Raw genomic sequence first — 22527 nt, forward strand, 5'->3', positions numbered from 1 at the left:
GTTGGATATGTTCCTGCAATCTTTCTGCCTTGTCTTCTTTCCCTAGTAGTGGTTTTCCATCTGAACTCTTAATATTCATACACCTAGTTTTCCTTTCTCCAAAGGTTTCCTTGTTTTTGCTGTATGCAGCATCTACCTTTCCTTGGACCATACAACCTTCAACATTCTTGCACTTCTCCTTCAGCCGTTCTTCTTTAGCTGTTATGCATTTTCTATCCACTTCATTCTTTAATCGTCCGTATTCTTTTCTGCCCTCTTCATTTTTTGCATTCTTGTATTTTCGTCGTTCTTCGACCAGGTCTAGTATCTCCTGAGTTATCCATTGATTCTTAATTGATCATTCCTTTCTTCCAAACATTTCTTCAGCAGCCCTACTGATCTCATTCTTCATGACAGTCCATTCTTCCTTTACTGTGTTAACTTCAGACTTTTCATTTATTCCTTGTGCAACATGTTCCTTGAAACAATCCCTCACACTCTTTTCTTTGGACTTGTCTAGATTCCATCTCCTTTGATTCCTTCCCTTCTTCAATTTCTTCAACTTTAGATGGCATTTCATGACCAACAATTGTGATCGGAGTCCACGTCTGCTCCTGGGAAAGTTTTACAATCCAACACCTGGTTTCTGAATCTCTGCCTCATCATAATGAAGTCTATTTGATACCTTCCAGTGTCTCCAGATCTCGTCTATGTGTACAGCCGTCGTTTGTGTTGAACCAAGTACTAGCAAGGACTAAATTATGATCGGTACAGAATTCAACCAGCTGACTTCCTCTTTCATTCCTTCGTCCCAATCCAAATTCTTCTACTGTATTACCTTCTCTTCCTTGGCCTACCACTGCATTCCAGTCTCCCATCACAATTACATTCTTACAATTTACAATTTGCTTTATGTCGCACCGACACAGTCAGGTCTTATGACGATGATGGGATACGAAAGGCCTAGGAGTGGGAAGGAAGCGGCCGTGGCCTTAGTTAAGGTACAGCCCCAGCATTTGCCTGGTTTGAAAATGGGAAATCACGGAAAACCGTCTTCAGGGCTGCCGACAGTGGGGCTCGAAACCACTGTCTCCTGGATGCAAGCTCACAGCTGTGCGTCCCTAACCGCATGGCCAACTTGCCCGGTAATTAGATTCTTGTCACGTTTTACATACTGTATCAAATCTTCTCTTCATATATTCTTTCGATTTCCTCATCATCTCCTGAACTAGTAGGCATATAGACCTGCACTATTGTAGTGGGCTTTGGTTTTGTGTCTATCTTGAAAACAATAATCGTTTCACTGTTCTGGTCGTAGTAGCTTACCCTCTGCCCTATTTTCTTATTCGTTATTAAACTAACTCCTGCATTTCCCCTATTTGATTTTGTGTTGATAATCCTGTAGTCGCCTAACCAAAAATCCTGTTCTTCCTGCCAACGTTCTTCACTTATACCAACTACATCTAACTTTTGTCTATCCATCTCCCTTTTCAGATTCTCTAACCTACCACAACAATTCAAACTTCTAACATTCCACACTCCGATTCGCAGAATGTTAGTATCCATCTTTCTCATGAATGACCTCTCTCGTGTAGTCCCAACCCAGAGATCTAAATGGGGGACAAGTTTACCTCCGGAGTATTTTGCCTAAGAGGAAGCCATCATCAGTTCATACAAAGAGCCAGGCTGAGTAGCTCAGACGGTTGAGGCGCTGGCCTTCTGACTTCAACTTAGCAGGTTCAATCCTGGCTCAGTCCGGTGGTATTTGAAGGTGCTCAAATACATCAGCCGTCGGTAGATTCAGTGGCATGTAAAAGAACTCCTGCAGGACCAAATTCTGGAACCTCGGCGTCTCCAAAAACCGTAAAAGTAGTGGGACATAAAGCAAGTAACATTATTATTATTATTATTATTATTATTATCATACAGAGCGAGCTGCATGTTAGTTACAGCTGTAGTTTCCCTTGCTTTCAGCCATTTGACAGTATCGACGCAGCTAAGCCATGTTGAGTATTAGTACCAGGCCATATCAGTCGATCATCTAGACTGCCGCGGATGCTACCCCCCTTTCGATGAACCATTCGTTAGTCTGGTCTGTTGACATATACCCATCTGATATGGTTGCACCTGCGGCTCAGCTACCTGCTTCATTGGGACACGCAAGCCTCCCCACCATGGCGAGGCGACATGGTTTGCACTCCACAGACTTCTAATAGGCATTAGACCACCTGTCTTCTACCATTCCCCCCTTTTCCATCCCTCTTTGTATCACTAGTCTGAACAATGTTATCCTTAGCTTATAATAGACATTATGAATTAATTGAATGAATAAATAAATTAATTAATTAATGCATGACTAGATTATATTAGTACACTGCAGAATGAACGCATAAGTGATTGAATGAGTCTGAGCTTAGAAGACCGAATTAGGAAGATCTAGAAAAGGCATTCAATAATGTTGAATGGACCAAGCTGTTTGAGAATCTGAAAGTGATCAGGATCAGATACCGAGAAAGAGGAATTGTTTGCAATTGTATAAAAATCAGTCTGCACTGATAAGAATCGAGAGCTTTGAAAAAGAAGCAGCAATCCAGAAAGAAGTGAGGCAAGGCTGGACTTTGTCTCTCCTCTTTTTCAATGTTTATATAGAACAGGTGGTAAAGAAATCAAAGAGGAATTTGGAAAGGGAATCACAAGGAGAGGAAATCAAAACTCTGAGATTTGGCGATGATATTGTTATTTATCTGAGTCTGCAGAAGATCTGAAAAAAATGCTGAAAAGTGAAAGTAATGGCACACAGTCAAATGAAGTCAGGAGATGAAGGAAAAAATAGATTAGGAAATGCAGTCTTAAAGGAAGTAGATGAATATTGTTACTTGGATAGTAAAATAATTAATGATGGCAGAAGTCAGTCATCATCATCATCATCATCATTTCCCTTTATCCAACTGTAGCCAGGTAGGGGCAAATATGGTTCCTCTCCACTTTCTTCGGTCTTTCCACCACTCCTCGTCCAACACTGTGTCCCAGTCCAGGTTTCTTTCTATAATGCTGCGTTGGATGGTATCCTTCCATCTCAATCGTGGTCGTCCACGGCCTCTCCTTCCTTGGATTTGCGATTTCCATCACCTTTTTTGGCATTCTTTCGTCGCTCATTCGCTTGATGTGCCCAAACCATCTTAGTCGGCTCTTCTCTATTCTATCATTCATTTTTTCCACTCCAATTTCTTCCCGGATTTTCTCATTCCTTATTTTGTCTCTTCTACTCTTCTGTATCATACTCCTCAAGAATTTCATTTCGGCTGCCTGTATTCGACTCTCATCCTTCTTTGTCATTGTCCAAGTTTCTGCTCCGTAAGTTGTTATGGGTACGTAATACATCTTGTACATAGTATCCTTTGCTTCCATTGGCACATCTTTGTCCCATAAACATGTTTCTTACACTATGATAGAAACAACTTCCAGCTTGAATCCTTTTACTAATCTCAGCATCCAGTCGAGCATTCTCCATTAATTCACTCCCCAGGTATTTAAACGTTTCCACTACTTCCAGGGGCTTGTCTGCAAGTCTAATCTGACCTTTCCCTTCTTTCTCCCCTCTAGTCATAACAAGAGTTTTACTCTTTTCTACACTTATTTTCAATCCACATTCTTCAATCTTCCCATTCACCACATTCAACTGTTCTTGAACCTTCCTGTCGTCTTCTCCCCAAATCACAATATCATCTGCAAATAACATCATGTTCATTTCTCTTCCTCCATATGCTGCTTTTGCTGTTCTCATGATGTCATCCATTACTATTGTAAACAAGATTGGTGGTAGAACACTTCCCTGTCTCAGCCCACTAGTTATTTTGAACCAACTTGTCCTGCCAACTTGTGTTTGCACGCAACTACAACATTCCTTATACAATGCCATGATCATTTTTATTAATCCCTGTCCAATTCCTTTTTGCACCAGACTGTCCCAAACTTTCGTCCTAGGGACACTGTCATATGCCTTTTCAATATCAATGAATGTCATCACCATATCAATCCCGTACTCCCAATGCTTTTCCATTAGTTGTCTCATAATGAAAATGGGCTCTATTGTTGACCTTCCACTTCTGAAACCAAACTGATTTTCCTGTATCTGCTTTTCAACCCTAAACCTTATTCTACTTTCCAGTATCCTTTCCATTATCTTAGCAACATGGGATATTAGAGTAATTCCCCTGTAGTTCTTCAAAACTTTCTTATCACCTTTCTTGAAAATTGGGATGATTATTCCTTTTTGCCAATCCTCACTGACCTCCTTATTCTCCTAGACATTCCTGAGAACCTGATATGTCCACTGCAGGCCTACAGCTCCAGCTGCCTTTATCATCTCCACTAAAATTTCATCTATTCCAGCAGTTTTTCCATTCTTCATCTTTCTTACTGCCATTTCAATTTCATTCATTGTAATTTCTTTATCCATTTCTTCGTCAACTAATTGCCTTTCCTGGTCGTCCATTGAATGACTGTCATCCGTTCTTATGTTCACCAGCTTCTGAAAATACTCTCTCCATCTATTTCTTATTTCTTCTGGCCTTGTTAAAATTATGCCACCTTCATCCTTCACAAATCTGGTGTTTACTTGATCTCTCTTTTTGTTTCTTAAGATACCATACAGTAATTTCTTGCTGCCATGCGTATCATCTCTCAATTTCTGTGTGAATAAGGCCCAGCTTTTCCTCTTTTCTTCCTCCACTACTTTCTTGGCCAAATTCAGTACAACATAAAATTCAGAGTAGCACAAGCAAGGAAGGCCTTTCTTGAGAAGGGAAATTTGCTCACTTCGAACATTGATATACAGAGGTTGCCAATAAAATGTGTACTCACTTAAAGCTAAGGAAAAAAACTGTGTTAGCATGCTGAAGCTGAAATCACGCAATCAGAAAATTTTGAGCAAATAATCATCTTCGACTTTTCCAGTTACAACAGTTGCTCGAAATACCCACCATCGGCGTCGATACACTTCAGAGTACGTTTAACTACTGATCGAGCAACATTTGCCAAAGTTTCCTCAGCGATTGGAGCACATACCATTCCAATTTCTTTCCGAAGTGCTGCCACTGTAACTGGTTTTCTACAGTATACAACATCCTTAAGAATTCACCTAAGATAGAAGTCCAGCGGAGTTAGATTCCGAGAACGCGGTGGAAACTCAATCGGACCTCTTCGTCCTATCCAGTGCACTGGAAGATTGTCATCGAGGTATGCACAGACATCTCGATGGTAATGTGGTGGTGCACTGTCCTGTTGGTAGTAAAACTCCTCATTTCCATAGTGTGCGAATGGCGGGCAAGACAGATGTGCATATCATGTTCATGTACACTTGGCCAATTACTGTTCCTTCAAAAAAGAATAGTCTAATTAGACACCTAGATGACAACCCAAAATGGTGCCTCATAAGACCAAACAGCTTTCCCTACAAAGGCCTCATCCTCTTGCACCATGTTCCGAAGCCATTCAAAATAGTGCATTCTCAAATCAGGATCATCTTCATTTAATGCATGCAAAAGTCTTGGGATGAAAACTTTCAACTTTGCTGTTTTAATAATATGGCATACACTGGTTCTACTAATCCCAGTCTCATGCGCACATTGCTTTGTACATTTCTGCGGTGAGCGGTCAAAGCATACCGAAACTATAGTTGAGGGCGCGGGGTTTGTTGCTGCGAGGTCTCTCAGATCTGCCCTTGTGAACATTGCATATGGTATCACGAGTCTCAAATTTGTCTCAAATGTGTGCAATTGTCACTCGTGTTGGCAGTTATGTCCTGTACAGACGTCCCTTTGCCGCTGAACTTCAACGGTTTTCCAATACCACTTCAAAATTACTTTCTGCTGTTCAAACAATAATCTTGGCTCCATTTCATTGTAGCAACGCTAGCATAACATTACATGAGTCACATATGTTTACAGAATATCATATGGTAATCTTGGCTTCTTTTGTTCATTGTTGCCTGTCGCATAGCAACACTAGCATAATGTACCCGCGCTCTTTGCTCAAGCGCCTCGCAGCTAATACTGTAGATCAACAACACAATCTTCTGTCTTAATTCAATAGCAATACAATACAATACAGCAGCGTGAGCTGGCGCAGTGCACAGCACATAGTATTTTCTTCAATTAAAACCAATGATGACTGTAAGAATTTACAAAATTATCTAAATGCTATATCATTGTGGAGTAAAGAAAATAAATTACCATTCAATGTAAATAAATGTGTTTAAAATGTCTTTTACAAGATGTCGCCAACACATCGGGTATACTTATTACATCAACGGTTCTGTCTTGAAAGAAGTCAAACAAAAGATGGATTTAGGTATTCAGTTCAATATTGATTTGAAATTTGGAAGTCATATTGAATATATACCGTAGTTAATAAAGCCTATAGGAATTTGGGTTTCATATTTTGAAATTTGTTAAATTTTCAACGAACAATGTTATTTATCTTATACAAGTAAGACCGAAACTAGAATGTGGTTCTATTATCTGGAGTCCTTCGGACACTAAGTACATCAAATTAATTGATAGAGTACAAAAGCAGTTCTTAAAATATATGTACTGGAAACAGTCACACGAGTACTTGACATTTCTGTCCTACTCCACAATGTTATCACACTTCGGTGTTAAAACTTTGGAACAAAGACGTATTGTATATTAAGAAATGCCACAGAGAAGCCCATAAAAATTCTCCTCTTAATAAAATTCTGAAACTTTATAATAAATTAAATACATAATTTGGATATCTTTTTCATGAATCAAATCAACTCTGAATTGATGTGTGATACTTTCCTATAATACACATACTGTTGAATATTATCCCCATTTTCTGTACATGTCTGATTTTATTCTTCTAGTTTTTTATTCCCTTCTTCTGTTTGAATCCACAGGTTTTAAATAACCTATAAATTAAACACTTTATTTCTCCTTTTAGAATATTATTTTGTATAATGTGTCGTGTTTATTTCGTATTCGTTTTAAGACTAAGACTGTATAATTTAACTGCATAACTGAATGTGTTACTTTATGTTAGGCACCAATGTAAAATAATTATTACTGTATTAACTGTGTATTTTTATTGTATTACAAACTTTCTCTTGTTGGGTAGTTCATTGTATTCTTTGTATTGTCTTGTTGGTGTTTTTTTTTTTTTTTAGTTAATGTTTAGTAGTGTAATTATAATTGTACTGTACTGTATATTGTGAACATTGTAACTGGATGAAAGCCTGTTATGTTCATCATTCAATAAATAAATAAATAGCAGAGGAAATGACCGTACACATGTTGTATTTCACATTAATTTACTTGACAAGAAGTAAATGCCTAATTTTATACATATACCTACCTAAAAATACAGTATATCTGTTTACAGAACATCATACTACACATTACTGTTGTTTTTTTGGTCCAGCTTTGTAATACATTAAATAGATATCTCCTGTTAAAGTGTGTATACATTTTATTGGCACCGTCTGTAGAAATTAGAAAGATGTTTCTGAAGACTTTTGTCTGGAGCGTGGCAGTGCATGGAAGTGAAACATGGACGATAACTATCTCAGAAAGAAAGAGAATAGAAGCTTTTGAAATGTGGTGTTACAGAAGAATGCTGAAAGTGAGATGGGTAGATTGAATCACGAATGACGAGATAATAAATCAAATTGGTGAGAGGAGATCAATTTGGCTAAATTTGAAGAGTAGTAGAGATAGGATTATAGGACATATCTTAAGATACCCAGGACTTGTTCAGCTGGTTTTTGATGGAAGAGTAGGCGGTAATAACAGCAGGGGTAGACCAAGGTATGAAAATGACAAGCAGAATAGAGCAGTTGTAGTAGTTACATAGAAATGAGAAGGTTAGCTCAGGATAGGGTGGCATAGAAGCTGCATCAACCCAGTCTTAAGAAAGAAGCAACAGCAGCAGGAATATGTGAATTGTCAAATGAGAATGACCATAAACCAGAGTATATGTTTACTGATGTAGTAGTTGGTGAGGCACGATACTTGCTCATGCCACTTATAAACCACATGAGGTAGAGCTTCAAGTGTGTGATGAGAAGTTGCAGCAGTTTGTGGGTACGGCACTACACTTTTAGCTACAAACATTAGTTATGACAAACAATGCCAGCTCCTGCATACTCCTTATCAAGCTGTTCATTATGCAGCCATGCACTAAATGTGTGACTAAAGCACAATTGCACTACCACTTTGAAACTTCACGACACTGTCTTAATTCGCTAGAGTCATCGCAGACTGTACCGTTGTTTATTGCCAGGCCTTGAAACTTGAGATGTGCGCATGCGCAGCAGCCATGCTTACCCCTCGCACCTCTTTCCCCGCCATCTATGTGACTTCTCGTCACATACTACCTAGTTATTCATACGCCATAATTAAGGGTGATATGAACACAAATCTATAAGGCTGTAATTCATACCAGTCTAAACAGCTCTTCACAACCTTTACTGCTTGTAACCCGACCACACACCCACTCTCTCTTACCCATCATACAGCCACTTCACTCACAGTTTGATCTTATTTTTGTCAACAACCCTGGACTGGTCCTTACTCATGGACAGACTTCAGTTCCAGGTGTCCCTGTCCATTAATTAATCTGTTGTTGTTTGAGTCATCAGTCCATAGACTGGTTTGATGCAGCTCTCCATATGACCCTATCCTGTGCTAATCTTTTAATTTCTACACAACTGCTGCATCCTACATCTGCTTGTCATATTCATACCTTGGTCTACTCCTACCATTCTTACTGCCTACACTTCCTTCAAAAACCAACTGAACAAGTCCTGGGTGTCTTAAGATGTGTCCTATCATTCTATCTCCTCTTCTTATCAAATTTAGCCAAATTGATCTCCTCTCACCAATTTGATTCAGTCTCTCTTCATTCGTGATTTGATCCATCCATCTCACCTTCAGCATTCTTCTGTACCACCATGTTTCAAAAGCTTCTATTCTCTTTCTTTCTCAGCTAGTTATCGTCCATGTTTCACTTCCATACAATGCCACGCTCCAGATGGAAGTCTTCAGAAACATCTTTCTAATTCCTATATCAATGCTCAAAGTGAGCAAATTACTTTTCTTAAGAAAGGCCTTCCTTGCATGTGGTAGTCTGCATTTTATGTCCTCCTTACTTCTGCCATCATTAGTTATTTTACTACCCAAGTAACAATATTCATCTACTTCTTTTAAGACTTCATTTCCTAATCTAATATTACCTGCGTCACCTGCCTTCGTTCGACTGCACTCCATTACTTATGTTTTGGACTTTCATCTTGTACTCCTTACCCAAGACTTCGGCCAAACCATTCAGCAATTTCTCGAGATCTTCTGCAGTCTCAGATAAAATAATCTATTTCCATAAAATTTAATCGATTTGTCTTATTATCACAAGTGCCCAAAGCTCAAGCCTACAAAAGGAAAACCATTCTCAGCACAGCCGACAGTGGAACCAGCCCCTCCACAGCTGTAAAGGTGTGGTCACTGTTAGCCGAAGCTAATCTACTCGGAAGCATGCGTTAAAACTTCAAACACTACCTAATGACTGGAACTGTACGATTCATTAGTGGGTTTTAAAGACATATTCAGGTATTCAATTTATCTGTGACATAGCTACACATGTAACAAATTTAAGAAATATCTTGGATTGAATTCCAGCAATTAAGACTATCTGTAACAGTAATGGATAAGTCCATTATTATGCATTTCCAGGCCCATATTGTTATAGGTTTTTGTTTTTTCCCCTTTTCCTAAAGATTTGCCCACCCTGCTTCTTCAAGTCGAACCAAATTGGGTTCGTATACGAGTATCTGAGGGCCACGGCATTAAAGTAAATTTAACATCATGTTTCATGAACCAATCCTTAACAATCCTGGCAGAGTGGCACGGTGCATTGTCCTGTTGACATGAATGGATCAACATGGTTCCCAATAACATACAGATACCGAGCAAGTTGGCCGTGTGCTGGGGCTGTACCTTACCTAAGGACATGGCCGCTTCCTTCCAACTCCTGGCCATTTCCTATCCAATCATCGCCGTAAGACCTTCAACAAGAGGAACTACATCCATGAGATATGTGGAAGCAGGTGTATGTAGATAAGTAACATAAGGGCGAGATGGTAAAATAAGAACTGTTGTGCTTCATACTGCAGTTGGAAGCCATTGTCCAGCTGGTCATTCCCTTGGAGATAAGACTAGGGTGAGGAGGATGTTGGGGATTCTTAGAGCAAATCAAGACACAGTAGTGTTCTGCAGTAGACAAGTCTGAACTAACCTGGGGATGTATTGTAGACAATCAGAAAGTCCGTTGGTACTGGAATCTTATATGAAGTGTTAACGTTACCGTCTTGGTTTTCATATTTTGGCTCACCGATATCTTTAGCTTCTGTAGGACGTGCAGTATTTTTACAATAAACCTAAAATGAAAAGACCACTTTGTTCATAATTTATCATACGTACATACAAACATACATACATATATACATACATCTTCGTTACAGACTGTTATACCTTTGAGTGTTCATCTGCATGCCTCTATGAATTAATTATATGCCTCCACAATCCAATATTTGTAATGAGCTCTGTGGACTCATTTAATTCCACATTTCTTATCATTACACGAGGAAGCGTTTTATGTCTGCACGCGGACCGAAAATATGGCAAATTAAAACTCATCCAAAATTATCAAACACTAGCTACGAACATACATATGTACATAATATTAATGACTCACCTTGAATATTAGATGGGCTCCATCGCAAAAGTGCATAGGATATTATTGAATTCTTTTTGTGGCGGCATTTAGCGCATAAAAAGCATAAGTCATTCCACAAATAAATTATTAATGATTATGCCAATCAAAGCCCTTATATCAGATAGTGTTGGAGAAGATTCTATACCTCCTAGTTGCCTGTTGTTTCTGTTTGTTTACCTCAATTACTGTTTCCTGGTGAAGTATGTCAAAAATTTTGGTATAAAAAATAGTGGAAATTACTCTGTAGGCTCAGTTGCCATGTCAAAACATTGCAGCACGCATGGCCTCCATGACAGCCATTTCAACCTCCGATGGGGCAGGGCCAGTGCACGTTAAGTCGTGTGATGGCACCAGGCCGTAGGAAAGGGCCGGTGTTCATTGGTCAGAAGTCGCTCTAAGTGCATTCACTGAGGGTTCAAGGGGTGCAGAAATCACTAGGCCACGGGCCAAGACCCTTCCATATCTGGAGATTTCTAATGGATTTGAGTAATCAAGTATTTCGAACGTTGGCCCAGGTGTATATAAGGCAGGAGCGACCTGCAGAGTTCACTTCAGTGTGTGAACTCAGTGAGAAGCGATGAGTTCAGAGTGAGCTCAGCCAGTGAGTGAGGGAGAGCAGAGGGTGCTACAGTCAAGGGAGTTCCATAAGTATGAGTCGAGCTCGTGTGAGATCGGCAGTTGTGAGCCACTGTAACAGTTAAGTTGCCAGTTAGTGGCTGAGTGTGAGTGACAGCCTGAGTAGAGTGGGGCAGTCCGTGGAGCATCCAGTTTCAAACCGAGGACTCGTTCTGTATGCCTGTTATCGTGAGCTGTGTCTCTTGGGCCAGCTGTTGGAAGAGAACTTCGAGTGTTCTGGTACAGCGTGGAGGAGAATAGCAGATTTCAGCATGGAGCTGTCAACAGAGTTCTACCTGAGTGTGAACAGCGAACTTCATCCTGAACTACGAGACTGTCATGTGCAGCTGCGAACAGTGTACTGAGACAGTGGCAATGAAGTAACTGTGTGAGACTGTAGAGTTAGTGACAAGAGTCTGTTAAATTTGAGTGAATGAACAGTGAGAAATAAGAGAGAGAGCGAACTGTATAATTGTGTGACGTCTACTATGAGTATAAGTTGTGAGTTTGGTATGCCTGTGTGTTAATGTGTAGACTAGTAACTAGATAATACATTTTAGTAGTAGAATACTACCAGCCTCTGTACTTGATTAATATTATATATCAGAATGGTACTTGAGTGTCCTGGGTATAAATTACTCACGTCACTCTATTCATCAGCTGTTCCATTCTCCGGGACACTTGACACTTGACACTTGAGTAGCTCTTGCACTGGGAAGACTCACTACGTGAATTTCCATCTTCAGACTCTTCAAATGAAAAATCACTTTCATCTACATCCATGTTGTTTAAAATTGAAGCAATCTCTTGCTCACTGACTCTGTTCTTACTAAACTTGTCACAAAATAACTCTATAAATTGCAAAGTGTCAGTCTCAAAACTCACGACACACGCTTGACTGAACACAGCTCGCAGCTTGTAAAAAGCTTGCAGGGAGATAATGCAATACCATTCGAGGATTTCCCTTTCAGGCAGACCTACAACTGTTGTTTACTGCCATCTCTTGAAGTTTTATTAGCATTACGTGGGCCGGTAACACAGGATCTCTGACCATTGAATATATTAAATTCCTCTTGCAGACAACCTGTTATGGAATATGATATATTAAATTCTGCCATCTAAGAGTTAACCTCTGTCACCTTGGTCTCCCTCTACTTCTCTTACCCTCCATGCACAAGTCCACTATTCTCCTAGGTAACCTATCCTCCATTTGCCCCTCCTAACCCCACTGGTTCATCCATTGAGACTTCATCTCACTCTCCTACAGTACTACATTTCCCCACCTTCTGTTCCAGCTACCACTCTCACTACTTCATGTCTGTCACTTCCAACTTATGAATAAGATATTAGGTTTCCCTACATTTTGATTCCATGTCAGTCATTATCCTGTTATCATGGAAGTATAAATATCCTAAATACTTGAAACAATCCCCCTGTTCCCTGCCTGGCAATCAATCTTTTAGGTTTTTTCCCTACTGACATAACTTATTGTTAGTGATTTAAGACCACTAGGGAGCGCTTATAACTCGTTCTTTTTGGATGCTCGTTTTCATTCCCAATATCTCTTGAGGCCTGCTATTAGTTTTTCCTTTCTTTCCCATGAAAGAGGTTTGTGAGATTTAACAATTTTTGGTAGAGGATACCGTGAGTTTGCCATTTCACAAAATTTAAGGCGCTGAGACATCAGTATCAGAAATCCCAGCGGAAGTTAAGTATTTTTTTACTTCATTGAGCTGCATGCTTTCAGTCTTGAAGCTTTTGATGAGTGAGAAGATCTTCGTAAACCTGCTGTTGTACATTCTAAGAAGGTGCTCGTAAAACTTCAGCTGCCTACGTTGCATGCTAATGTTAGCCGTTTCCAACTGTTGGTACTGTTCATAGTTAGCTTTCAGTCGGTAGGTTCCATCCAGGAGTACTCTTGGCCCATGAATTTTACATCTTTCAACTTTTTCCAGGTCATCCATGGTGCCTTTCTTGTTCATTAGTAAGGTCTCCGCAGCATATAAGAACTGGGATCTGACAATAGTTTTATAATGGCATATTTTGGCATTCTTCGAAATGCACTTCTTGTTGTAATGGTTTTGAAACAGTTGGTATGCTGCGTTGAGTTTGGCACATCTGTCTAAGATGGAGGTTCCGTCGTTACCATTGGGGTACACCATGTTTCCCCCAGAAATTTTTGTCAGCCGGGTAGTAGGAATGAGTAGCCAGGCAGGAAATACTACATTAAAAAATTAATGTGAAAAAATTAACAGTAATAACATCAGACGGGTAAAAGTTAACTGCAAAATTAAACTATTTTAGTGTTATTATCATGAACAAGACATAACAGAGTATTTTGAATTTCTAACAGTGTTATTGACTTTACGCCCCACTAACTACTTTTTCGGTTTTCGGAGACGCTGAGGTGCCAGAATTTTGTCTCGCAGGAGTTCATGCCAGTAAATCTACTGACACGAGGCTGACGTATTTCAGCACCTTCAAATAACACCGGACAAGCCAGGATCGAATCTGCCAAGTTAGAGTCAGAAGGCCAGCACCTCAACCTGGGTTTTAAGCTTCTAGTGTCCTACTGCTTGTTCATAAGCATGGAACACTGGGGCTTATGACTCAGTTGCTGCGGAGTGCCATACACGTTTGTGACGTCATGCAGTATTGAGTGCTTGCATGATGTATATCTCTCGCACCAAACCAAGAATCAGTTAAAATGGCTAAGGAATTTAACTACCTCAGAATAACACTACAGACAACTGGAACTGCCTTCACCAAACACGTCAGAAATACAGTGAGTTTCTCTCATTGGTAGGCCGGCAGGCATGCCCAGCTTATCTGGCCAGAAATGTGTGGATGGAGGAGAACATTTCCAACATCTCCTGGCATAAGGTACGAGCTTATTTCTTAAATTCTTATTTTCTTAATTTTAATTATTATCTCATGTCGTGCAAGGATAGAGTGAGCAAAGTGCTGTCCTTGTTGCTAAGCCGCGGAGCGGGGAGTGATGAGTCAATGGGAGGCACCTGCCAACCAAGCAACGAGAGAAACTCGCTGTAGAATAACAGCAGCTTTATTGGCTCATTCGGGACAAATATTTCAGGTTCCCTATGGGAGTCAACATCTACATCATCTGATGGCCAAGCAGGTATCAGTTTTTGGTAATGACACAAAGTCTCTCATAGTGCATTGGCACTGCCAGTGGCTCCAAGTAGCCTATGCAGTGGCCTCCACGGTATGCACTAGCCACGCGTCTTGGTGGGTGTGCTAGGTACCAACTGATGAGCCCGACTTAGCACACGGGGCCGAAACGCTGGCAACCAGGAATGAGTTAGCTGGAAAATTTATGATGTCCAATAACGGACCATTTACACTGGTATTATAAATTTACTCATTCGGGACAAATATTTCAGGTTTCCTATGGAAATCAACATCTATATCACAAGAAGTGAAGTCTTAAAAAAGTGTACTTAAGGAGGAAAAAGGAGCATACGTCTACAAAATCCCTAAGACGACTCAGACAAGATGCCGGTGTTTCAAAGAGCTCAGCATGCCAGGCTCAGGAAATGTTAAAATTGAAACCATACAAGGTGTGAATCAGTTTCCTAAGATGATGCCAGAAATGTGTGGATGGAGGAGAACATTTCCAACATCTCCTGGCATAAGGTACGAGCTTATTTTCTTAATTTTAATTCTTATCTCATGTCATGCAAGGATAAAATGAGCGAAGTGATGTCCTTGTTGTTATGCCGCGGAGCGGGGAGTGATGAGTCAATGGGAGGGAGATAAGCTGGGGGCGCATTCCGGCCAACCAGTGAGAGAACCTCACTGTAGAATAATGGCAGCTTTATTGGCCATCAAGGATATTCGACTCCTGCATAGACTCTCTGAATCTACTGCCATGAAGATTTCCAATACAAAGATAATGCCTATAACGACATATTGTATAGACCTGATATGGATGGGCCTCACCAAAACAAATCCCCCTGATAAGATTTCTGGGGATATACTAAAGACAATGGGTTGGGATATAGTACCATATCTGAAGTACCTATTTGATTATTGTTTGGTCAGAGCAGCTATACCAGATAAATGGAGAGTTTCTATAGTAGCCCCTGTGTATAAAGGAAAGGGTGATACACATAAAGCTGAAAATTACAGGCCAGTTTGACATGCATTGTATGTAAGCTTCGGGAAGGCATTCTTTCTGATTATATTAGACATGTTTGTGAAATTAATAACTGGTCCGATAGAAGGCAGTTCGGTTTTAGGAAAGGTTATTCCACTGAAGCTCAACTTGTAGGATTCCAGCAAGATATAGCAGATATCTTGGATTCAGGAGGTCAAATGGACTGTATCGCGATTGACCTGTCCAAAGCATTTGATAGGGGGGGTCATGGGAGACTACTGGCAAAAATGAGTGCAATTGGACTAGACAAATGAGAGACTGAATGGGTTGCTATATTTCTAGAAAATAGATCTCAGAGAATTAGAGTAGGTGAAGCTTTATCTGATCCTGTAATAATTAAGAGGGGAATTCCTCAAGGCAGTATTATCGGACCTTTATGTTTTCTTATATATATAAATATGAGTAAAGGAGTGGAATCAGAGGTAAGGCTTTTTGCGGATGATGTTATTCTCTATAGAGTCATAAATAAGTTACAAGATTGTGAGCAACTGCAACGTGACCTCGATAATGTTGTGAGATGGACAGCAGGCAATGGTATGTTGATAAACGGGGTTAAAAGTCAGGTTGTGAGTTTCACAAATAGGAAAAGTCCTGTCAGTTTTAATTACTGCGTTGAGGGGGTGAAAGTTCCTTTTGGGGATCATTGTAAGTATCTAGGTGTTAATATATGGAAAGATCTTCATTGGGGTAATCACATAAATGGGATTGTAAATAAAGGGTACAGATCTCTGCACACGGTTATGAGGGTTTTTAGGGGTTGTAGTAAGGATGTAAAGGAGAGGGCACATAAGTCTCTGGTAAGACCACAACTAGAGTATGGTTCCAGTGTATGGGACCCTCACCAGGATTACCTGATTCAAGAACTAGAAAAAATCCAAAGAAAAGCAGCTTGATTTGTGCTGGGTGATTTCCGACAAAAAGAGTAGCGTTACAAAAATGTTGCAAAGTTTGGGCTGGGAGGAATTGAGAGAAAGAAGGAGAGCTGCTTGACTAAGTGGTATGTTCCAAGCTGTCAGCGGAGAGATGGCGTGGAATGACATTAGCAGACGAATGAGTTTGAGTGGCGTTTATAAAAATAAGAAAGATCACAATATGAAGATAAAGTTGGAATTCAAGAGGACAAACTGGGGCAAATATTCATTTATAGGAAGGGGAGTTAGGGATTGGAATAACTTACCAAGGGAGATGTTCAATAAATTCCCAATTTCTTTGAAATCATTTAGGAAAAGGCTAGGAAAACAACAGGTAGGGAATCTACCACCTGGGCGACTGCCCTAAATGCAGATCAGTATTGATTGATTGATTGATTGATTGATTGATTGATTGATTGATTGATTGATTGATTGATTGATTGATTGATTGATTGATTGATTGATTCTTAAGGAGATCGAGCAGATCAAAAGCATCATATCTCAAAAGACTACTGTGTGTGTCTAAATTCACCCATCCAGGCTAACATATGAGCTCGTCGGGGAGACTTTCTTCATAGAACAACTAAAATTCTTCTTCCATCTACAGAGGGATAAAAGACGTTGTTAAAAGAGCTGCAGAGCAAGAGAAATGAGATACGTTTAGAATTTTATGAGACAGAAGCAATGACTTCTTCAGAATGGAAAGGTGCAGACAATGATCTGCGACGTACGATGACGAGATTCACAGTACACGGATTCCGATACTGTGTTTGCAGGAAGAAGACTTTTCACATCCCAGATGAAGCTGCTTGTGGATGTGAACTGTGCAGAAGACGGTGTGGTCGGTACCATGCGCTATGGTGTCAAAAGAGACTAATCTGTCTTACTCACTTCTGTAGTGACTAAGGTGATACAGGCACATCATTCATGCACGATATGCAATTTGCACTCAGTATTAATTACTGTATGTATTTTGTTTATAGCCATTGGCTTTAATAAATGTTTATCATTAAGATTGAGTGGCTGCATCTAAACATAATTTGCTGCCCCCCGCCCCGTTATGATTATCAATAAAATGGTTAAAGTTGTATACCAATAAAGCTACTTCTTTCAGATGAAACAAAAAGTATGTTAATTTATCCTCCAACAATGTAGTTTCTTCATCAGTGAGAAAGTCTCTTTTTTCTCCAATTTAAGAAAATGATGGTCAGTCTGTTTTTGCATGCATCCATTTATGCACTTGGGCCTTTGAGTGTTACAAACACATGTAAGTTTTAAGAGTGAAATAATTTCTAGACAACTCACCTTGTTGTAAAGAGGAGGGACTATTGTGTCTGACCTCAGTATAACGTCACTGGGTGGTGCTGTAGCACCGCCATCTTGAGTTACTGAAATCATTGTGTGGCTCTGAACTCCAAAGTGGTAGAAAGTTGTGAGTCCTACAAGAATACAGTCAAACAGAATCTAATAAGAGTGAACATTTGAAAAAATGAAGTACAAAGAAAAATTTTATTTCCCAATATGTTGCAACATGCTATTACAAATAAAATTATGTCTGTTGCATTACTCCAATTTATTTCAGGATGACCCAATAAATGCGCGCGCGCGCACACACACACACACACTCTCTCTCTCTCTCTCTCTCTCTCTCTCTCTCTCTCTCTCTCTCTCTCTCTCTCTCTCTCGCTCTCTCTCTCTCCACCGTAGGCTGTCCAGCCTGTGGTTATACCTGCGGACGCTTAATCCTTACTTTCACTTCCCCAAGTCCAGTCACCTCATAGAGCAGCTGTGTGTAGACAGCTAAATCTGAACATAGGGCTACTGGCCACTCAACACACAATTAATTTTTCTTTGGCTCGACTCCATAGACAGTCCAGTACTTCACACAGTCACATGCAGTGAACAACTAAACAGCTCAACAGTATTAAACAGCAGGACTATACTCACAACAGCGAATGTTAACACAGGTCCATTTACCTTCACACTCGCGATAGCGTGCTTCCCTCGCTGACTCACGGGGAGCCTCAGTCCACAGAAATATACAAACGCACAGTACAGTCTTCCTTTCCATCGTCTCCAGCCCACCCACTCACTGGTCTCTCTGAGACAACAGCAGCTCCTGGTTCAGACCTCGGTTGGACACTAACGACAGCCAACACCTCTGTCGCCCTCAGGCCAGCCACTGAACCCCAACACACTGACTCCACCAATCACGAAGCTCAACACCAACTCTAGCTCCACCGCGGAGTCCAACCATCACTCCGAGTCCGACACTGACTCCGAGCCCAACACTGACTGACTGTCCACAGCTAGCCTCCCTTTTTATAGCTCGAGTGATCTGAGCCAGAATTTTCGCAAGGTGACTAGAGGCAGAACATTCCCATTGAATCTCCAAGAAACTCGTAGGTAAACTAGCCGACAAGAACAAGACATGGAAAGGCCGGCCCCACCCCACAAGCCAGGTGGGAGATCCCAGATCATCTGAGTCACAAGCCTCTTCCTGGAAGTACCGTAACATATGTATAAGAAAGGACTTCAAAATTAAAAATGCATCAACAGGATACAGTGACTTGTCAGAATTCCAAAAAGTCCAAAATTGCCAATGCCGAGCAGCAAAAGGCCTCCAAGTTAAGGCAACAGTGTCATAAACACGGCTTGAGTTTGTACGTATGTGAAACATGTCATTAAATATTAATAAAGTATTAATGCAATAAATTTACCTCGAATATTCCTTTTATGCTTACGATATGACACAATAACATTGTTTTAAACACCTCCACACTTTATGAGAGAGTCATCATTGTTGCTGTAGATAATTCATATAGTCTACTCTTTTCTAATTTTGACAGTATTCAATAATAAAATGAAAGGCATAATCAAAATACTTCAAATCATCATCATTTCCCCTTATCCAGCTCCTGCCGGGTTGGGGTATTTATGGCACTTCTCCATCTTCCTCTTGCCTTCCACCATTTCTCTTCCATGATCTTGCCCCAGTCTAAAATTAGTCTTCTTATGCTGATTTTCACTCATTTAATCCACCATGCTCCTCTTGCTATATTCTCCTCCATCCTCTTTACATGTCCAAACCACCGTAGTTCATTCTTTTCAATTCTCTCATTTACTTTTCCTATCCCAACTTCCTTACTAACATCATCATTTCTCACTGTCTTTCCTTGTCTTTCCTACCGTACTTATTAAGAATTTCATCTCACAGGCTTGAATTCTGCCTGCTACTCAAAGTCCAAGTCTCAGCTGCATAAGTCAGTATGGGTACATAGCACATTTTGTGCATTGTCTCTTTAATTTTCCTTGGTACTTCTTTGCTCCAAACAAGTTTTCTTACACTTTGGTAGAATGCATTACCCTGCTGTACCCTCCTGCTAATCTCCATGTCCACTCTAGTATTTTGCATTAATTCACTTCCTAGGTATTTAAAGCTGTCCACAATTTCCAGACTCTGACTGCCAATTTTCACAGTGCACTTTCCTTGATTTTCCCCACTTGACATCACCATAGTCTTGCTTTTATCTCTATTGATTTTCATGCCATACTTCTCAAATTTTTCGTTCAGTACATCTAGTTGTTGTTGCATTTCTTTGCTGTTCTTTCCCCAGAGCACAACATCATCTGCAAATAGCAGTATCTTCATCTCTTTATCCATAGGCTTCTTTGTTTCCTTCACAATTTTGTCCATGACCATAATGACCATAATGAAAATACTTCAAATATTTAAAAATAATCTTACGCAGTGTAAATAGCACAGCATATTACACAATGTATTGTTGTAGCTAATTTCCTGCTGCATTCATGTCATCAAAACCGGTCTAGAAAGCCAAGAATTATGGCCGAGGGGATCCGTTGTGCTGACCACACAACACCCCGCAATCTGCAGGCCTTCGGGCTGAGCAGTGGTAGCTTGGTACGCCATGGCCCTTTGGGGATGTTGTGCCATGGGGTTTGTTTGTTTTTGTTTTGTTCATGTCATCAAAATGAAACAAATAAATGTTACTAAATACAGTTAATACAGAATCTATCTTTAAACCCCTATTAAGTAACACAAAAGCACGGTAACTTTTTATCGTGATGCGCAGTGGGTCACCAAGTAGTTTTTCCATTGTGATGTTTTGGTGCTGATCTGATAAAATTCTTTTGTAGACTGAGAAGGACCGTTCTGCATCACAGGAAGTTGCCGGTCCTTATTTCAAAAGATAATACTAGCTGGGTGAAATATCTTCCAGGGGTTCTTCTTGTTCACCACAAATGTTCTTGCTAACAGATACAGAGCATGAATAACCTAGCTCTGTTTCAAGACTGCATGGAGTTTGTTAGAAACTCTGACCAATGAAAGGCCATCCCAGATTCTGAGAAAGGATTTGTGCTGTTGTAAAATCCCAATTTTAAAGGAATTTTAAAGCCAAGTTTAGCAAATGAGATATTATCTCTATGAGATGAAATTTGCCAATTATTTTACTGTACAGTAGTCTGAAAATTAAACAAGCTGACACAATTTTTAACTTTTATAAATAATTGCCTAGACATGTACAAAAATGTTACATTCTTCACATAATATGTAATATTACTGAGAATATATAAAATGAAACCACATTTCACCGACATTTTTGATTTTCAGTCGTCTGCAAGTAAAGGAATGAAATGTGTAATTACATACGAACCCAGGCCGTATTCATGAGGCAAGTTCCATGTAACTGGAGCTCCAGCGAGTCAAATTTATGTTTGAAGGACAAGTAGAGAATTTTTAAACACTATTTCAAATTTGTGACATTTGTAATAATTGCCGTAGTAGATACTGTAAATACTACAAAAAAATTGTACTAGTTGGCATCTCTGTGAAAGGTGTAACAGTCTATAATGATGATGTATGGTACAGTTCATCAGTATGTCTTACCTGGAAGAATATTAATTTTGGTTTACCTGCCAGGGTGGGACATTCATCAGGAAAAAGTTGAGGGAGTATATAACCTTCATACCGGTATGGACTATGCTTACTCTCTATGGAGGCCAGTCTCTCTTCACAAGTGATAAAAAACACTAATACACAGTCTTCTCCTTTGTGGTCCTCCTTAGCAACTGTAATGCAGAAATGAAACAATAAAGTTTATTTCAATAATACTAAAGACTACAGAGTCTCTCATATAAACTCAGACTAAACACATGGTGTTTGTACTCTGTGCTACGGCAGCTGCCTCAGCCAAAGTTACGTCGAGCGCGGCCGCCGTGCTTTAAACGTGTATACAATCTTATATGAAATCCTACCTTATGAAAGATACTGGAAGTGTCATCCTTCCTGGATTATACAGGCGGTGTATCTGGTAACCACATTCTGGCTGACACAAGTGAGTTCTACCACTGTAATGTTTCTGATTTCATTTGTAATCTTTCCTTTCCTTCAATGTGTGAGCATTTCGTCGGCGTTCTGGCAGAAGTTACTAAGTCCAAAAATATAGTTTTGAGATGAATGGGTTTTAAGAAATCAGTGATTTATGATTCTATATTACTGCAAGGGTATCGTACCTTTTGGGCTAGTTCTTTTTGCAATGCCTTCTACTATGTTACATATTAAGTGATTAAGTCCACTTAGTCACTTTTGCCTGGACGTCAATCTTCAAGAATGGACTTCATATTAAAGGGTAGGGTACCCGTACCCCCAAAATGGTTCATTCCATTAAAATAACAACCACGTCATCGTGTAGAACGTGTTTTCTTTACCTCAGTAGTGCATTTAACTCAAATTCACTAAAAAATGGACTTAGTCACTTCTGCCTGAACGGCAACGAATTTTGTTCGATACACTTTTTCTTTCAGTTTACTCATAAGTAAAAACCACACACTGTTAGATCTGGAGAACAATGGGGAAACAGACCAGCACTGATCACTCTGTCTCCAAACACTTCCGACATTTTAAGAAGGGAATCTTCTGCTGTATGAGCAGGGGCTGAATCTTGTTGAAACCACCTATGCAATTTTTCTTCTTCCATTAACTGATGGAAGAATGGCATCAAAATGTCATCTTGGTACCTTTCTGCATTT

General features: G+C 39.9%; 1 protein-coding gene across 3 annotated transcripts in view; it reads right to left on the reverse strand.

The window, feature by feature from the left end:
* LOC136876078 (caspase-1) overlaps positions 1-22527 on the reverse strand; it is a 60247-nt gene that overhangs the window by 11855 nt on the left and 25865 nt on the right. The window contains exons 4-6 of one of the 3 annotated variants that reach the window (XM_067149717.2): positions 21412-21567; positions 17782-17915; positions 10291-10432 (exon numbers count right to left, since the gene is read on the reverse strand). In XM_067149717.2, coding sequence (XP_067005818.2) covers positions 10291-10432; positions 17782-17915; positions 21412-21567 — 432 coding nt within the window. Of the gene's footprint in view, positions 1-10290; positions 10433-17781; positions 17916-21385; positions 21568-22527 lie in introns of all 3 variants that reach the window. The other 2 variants (XM_067149718.2, XM_067149719.2) reach the window with 2 other exon arrangements.

This window comes from Anabrus simplex, chromosome 6, assembly GCF_040414725.1.
Source record: "Anabrus simplex isolate iqAnaSimp1 chromosome 6, ASM4041472v1, whole genome shotgun sequence".
Classification (NCBI taxonomy): domain Eukaryota; kingdom Metazoa; phylum Arthropoda; class Insecta; order Orthoptera; family Tettigoniidae; genus Anabrus; species Anabrus simplex.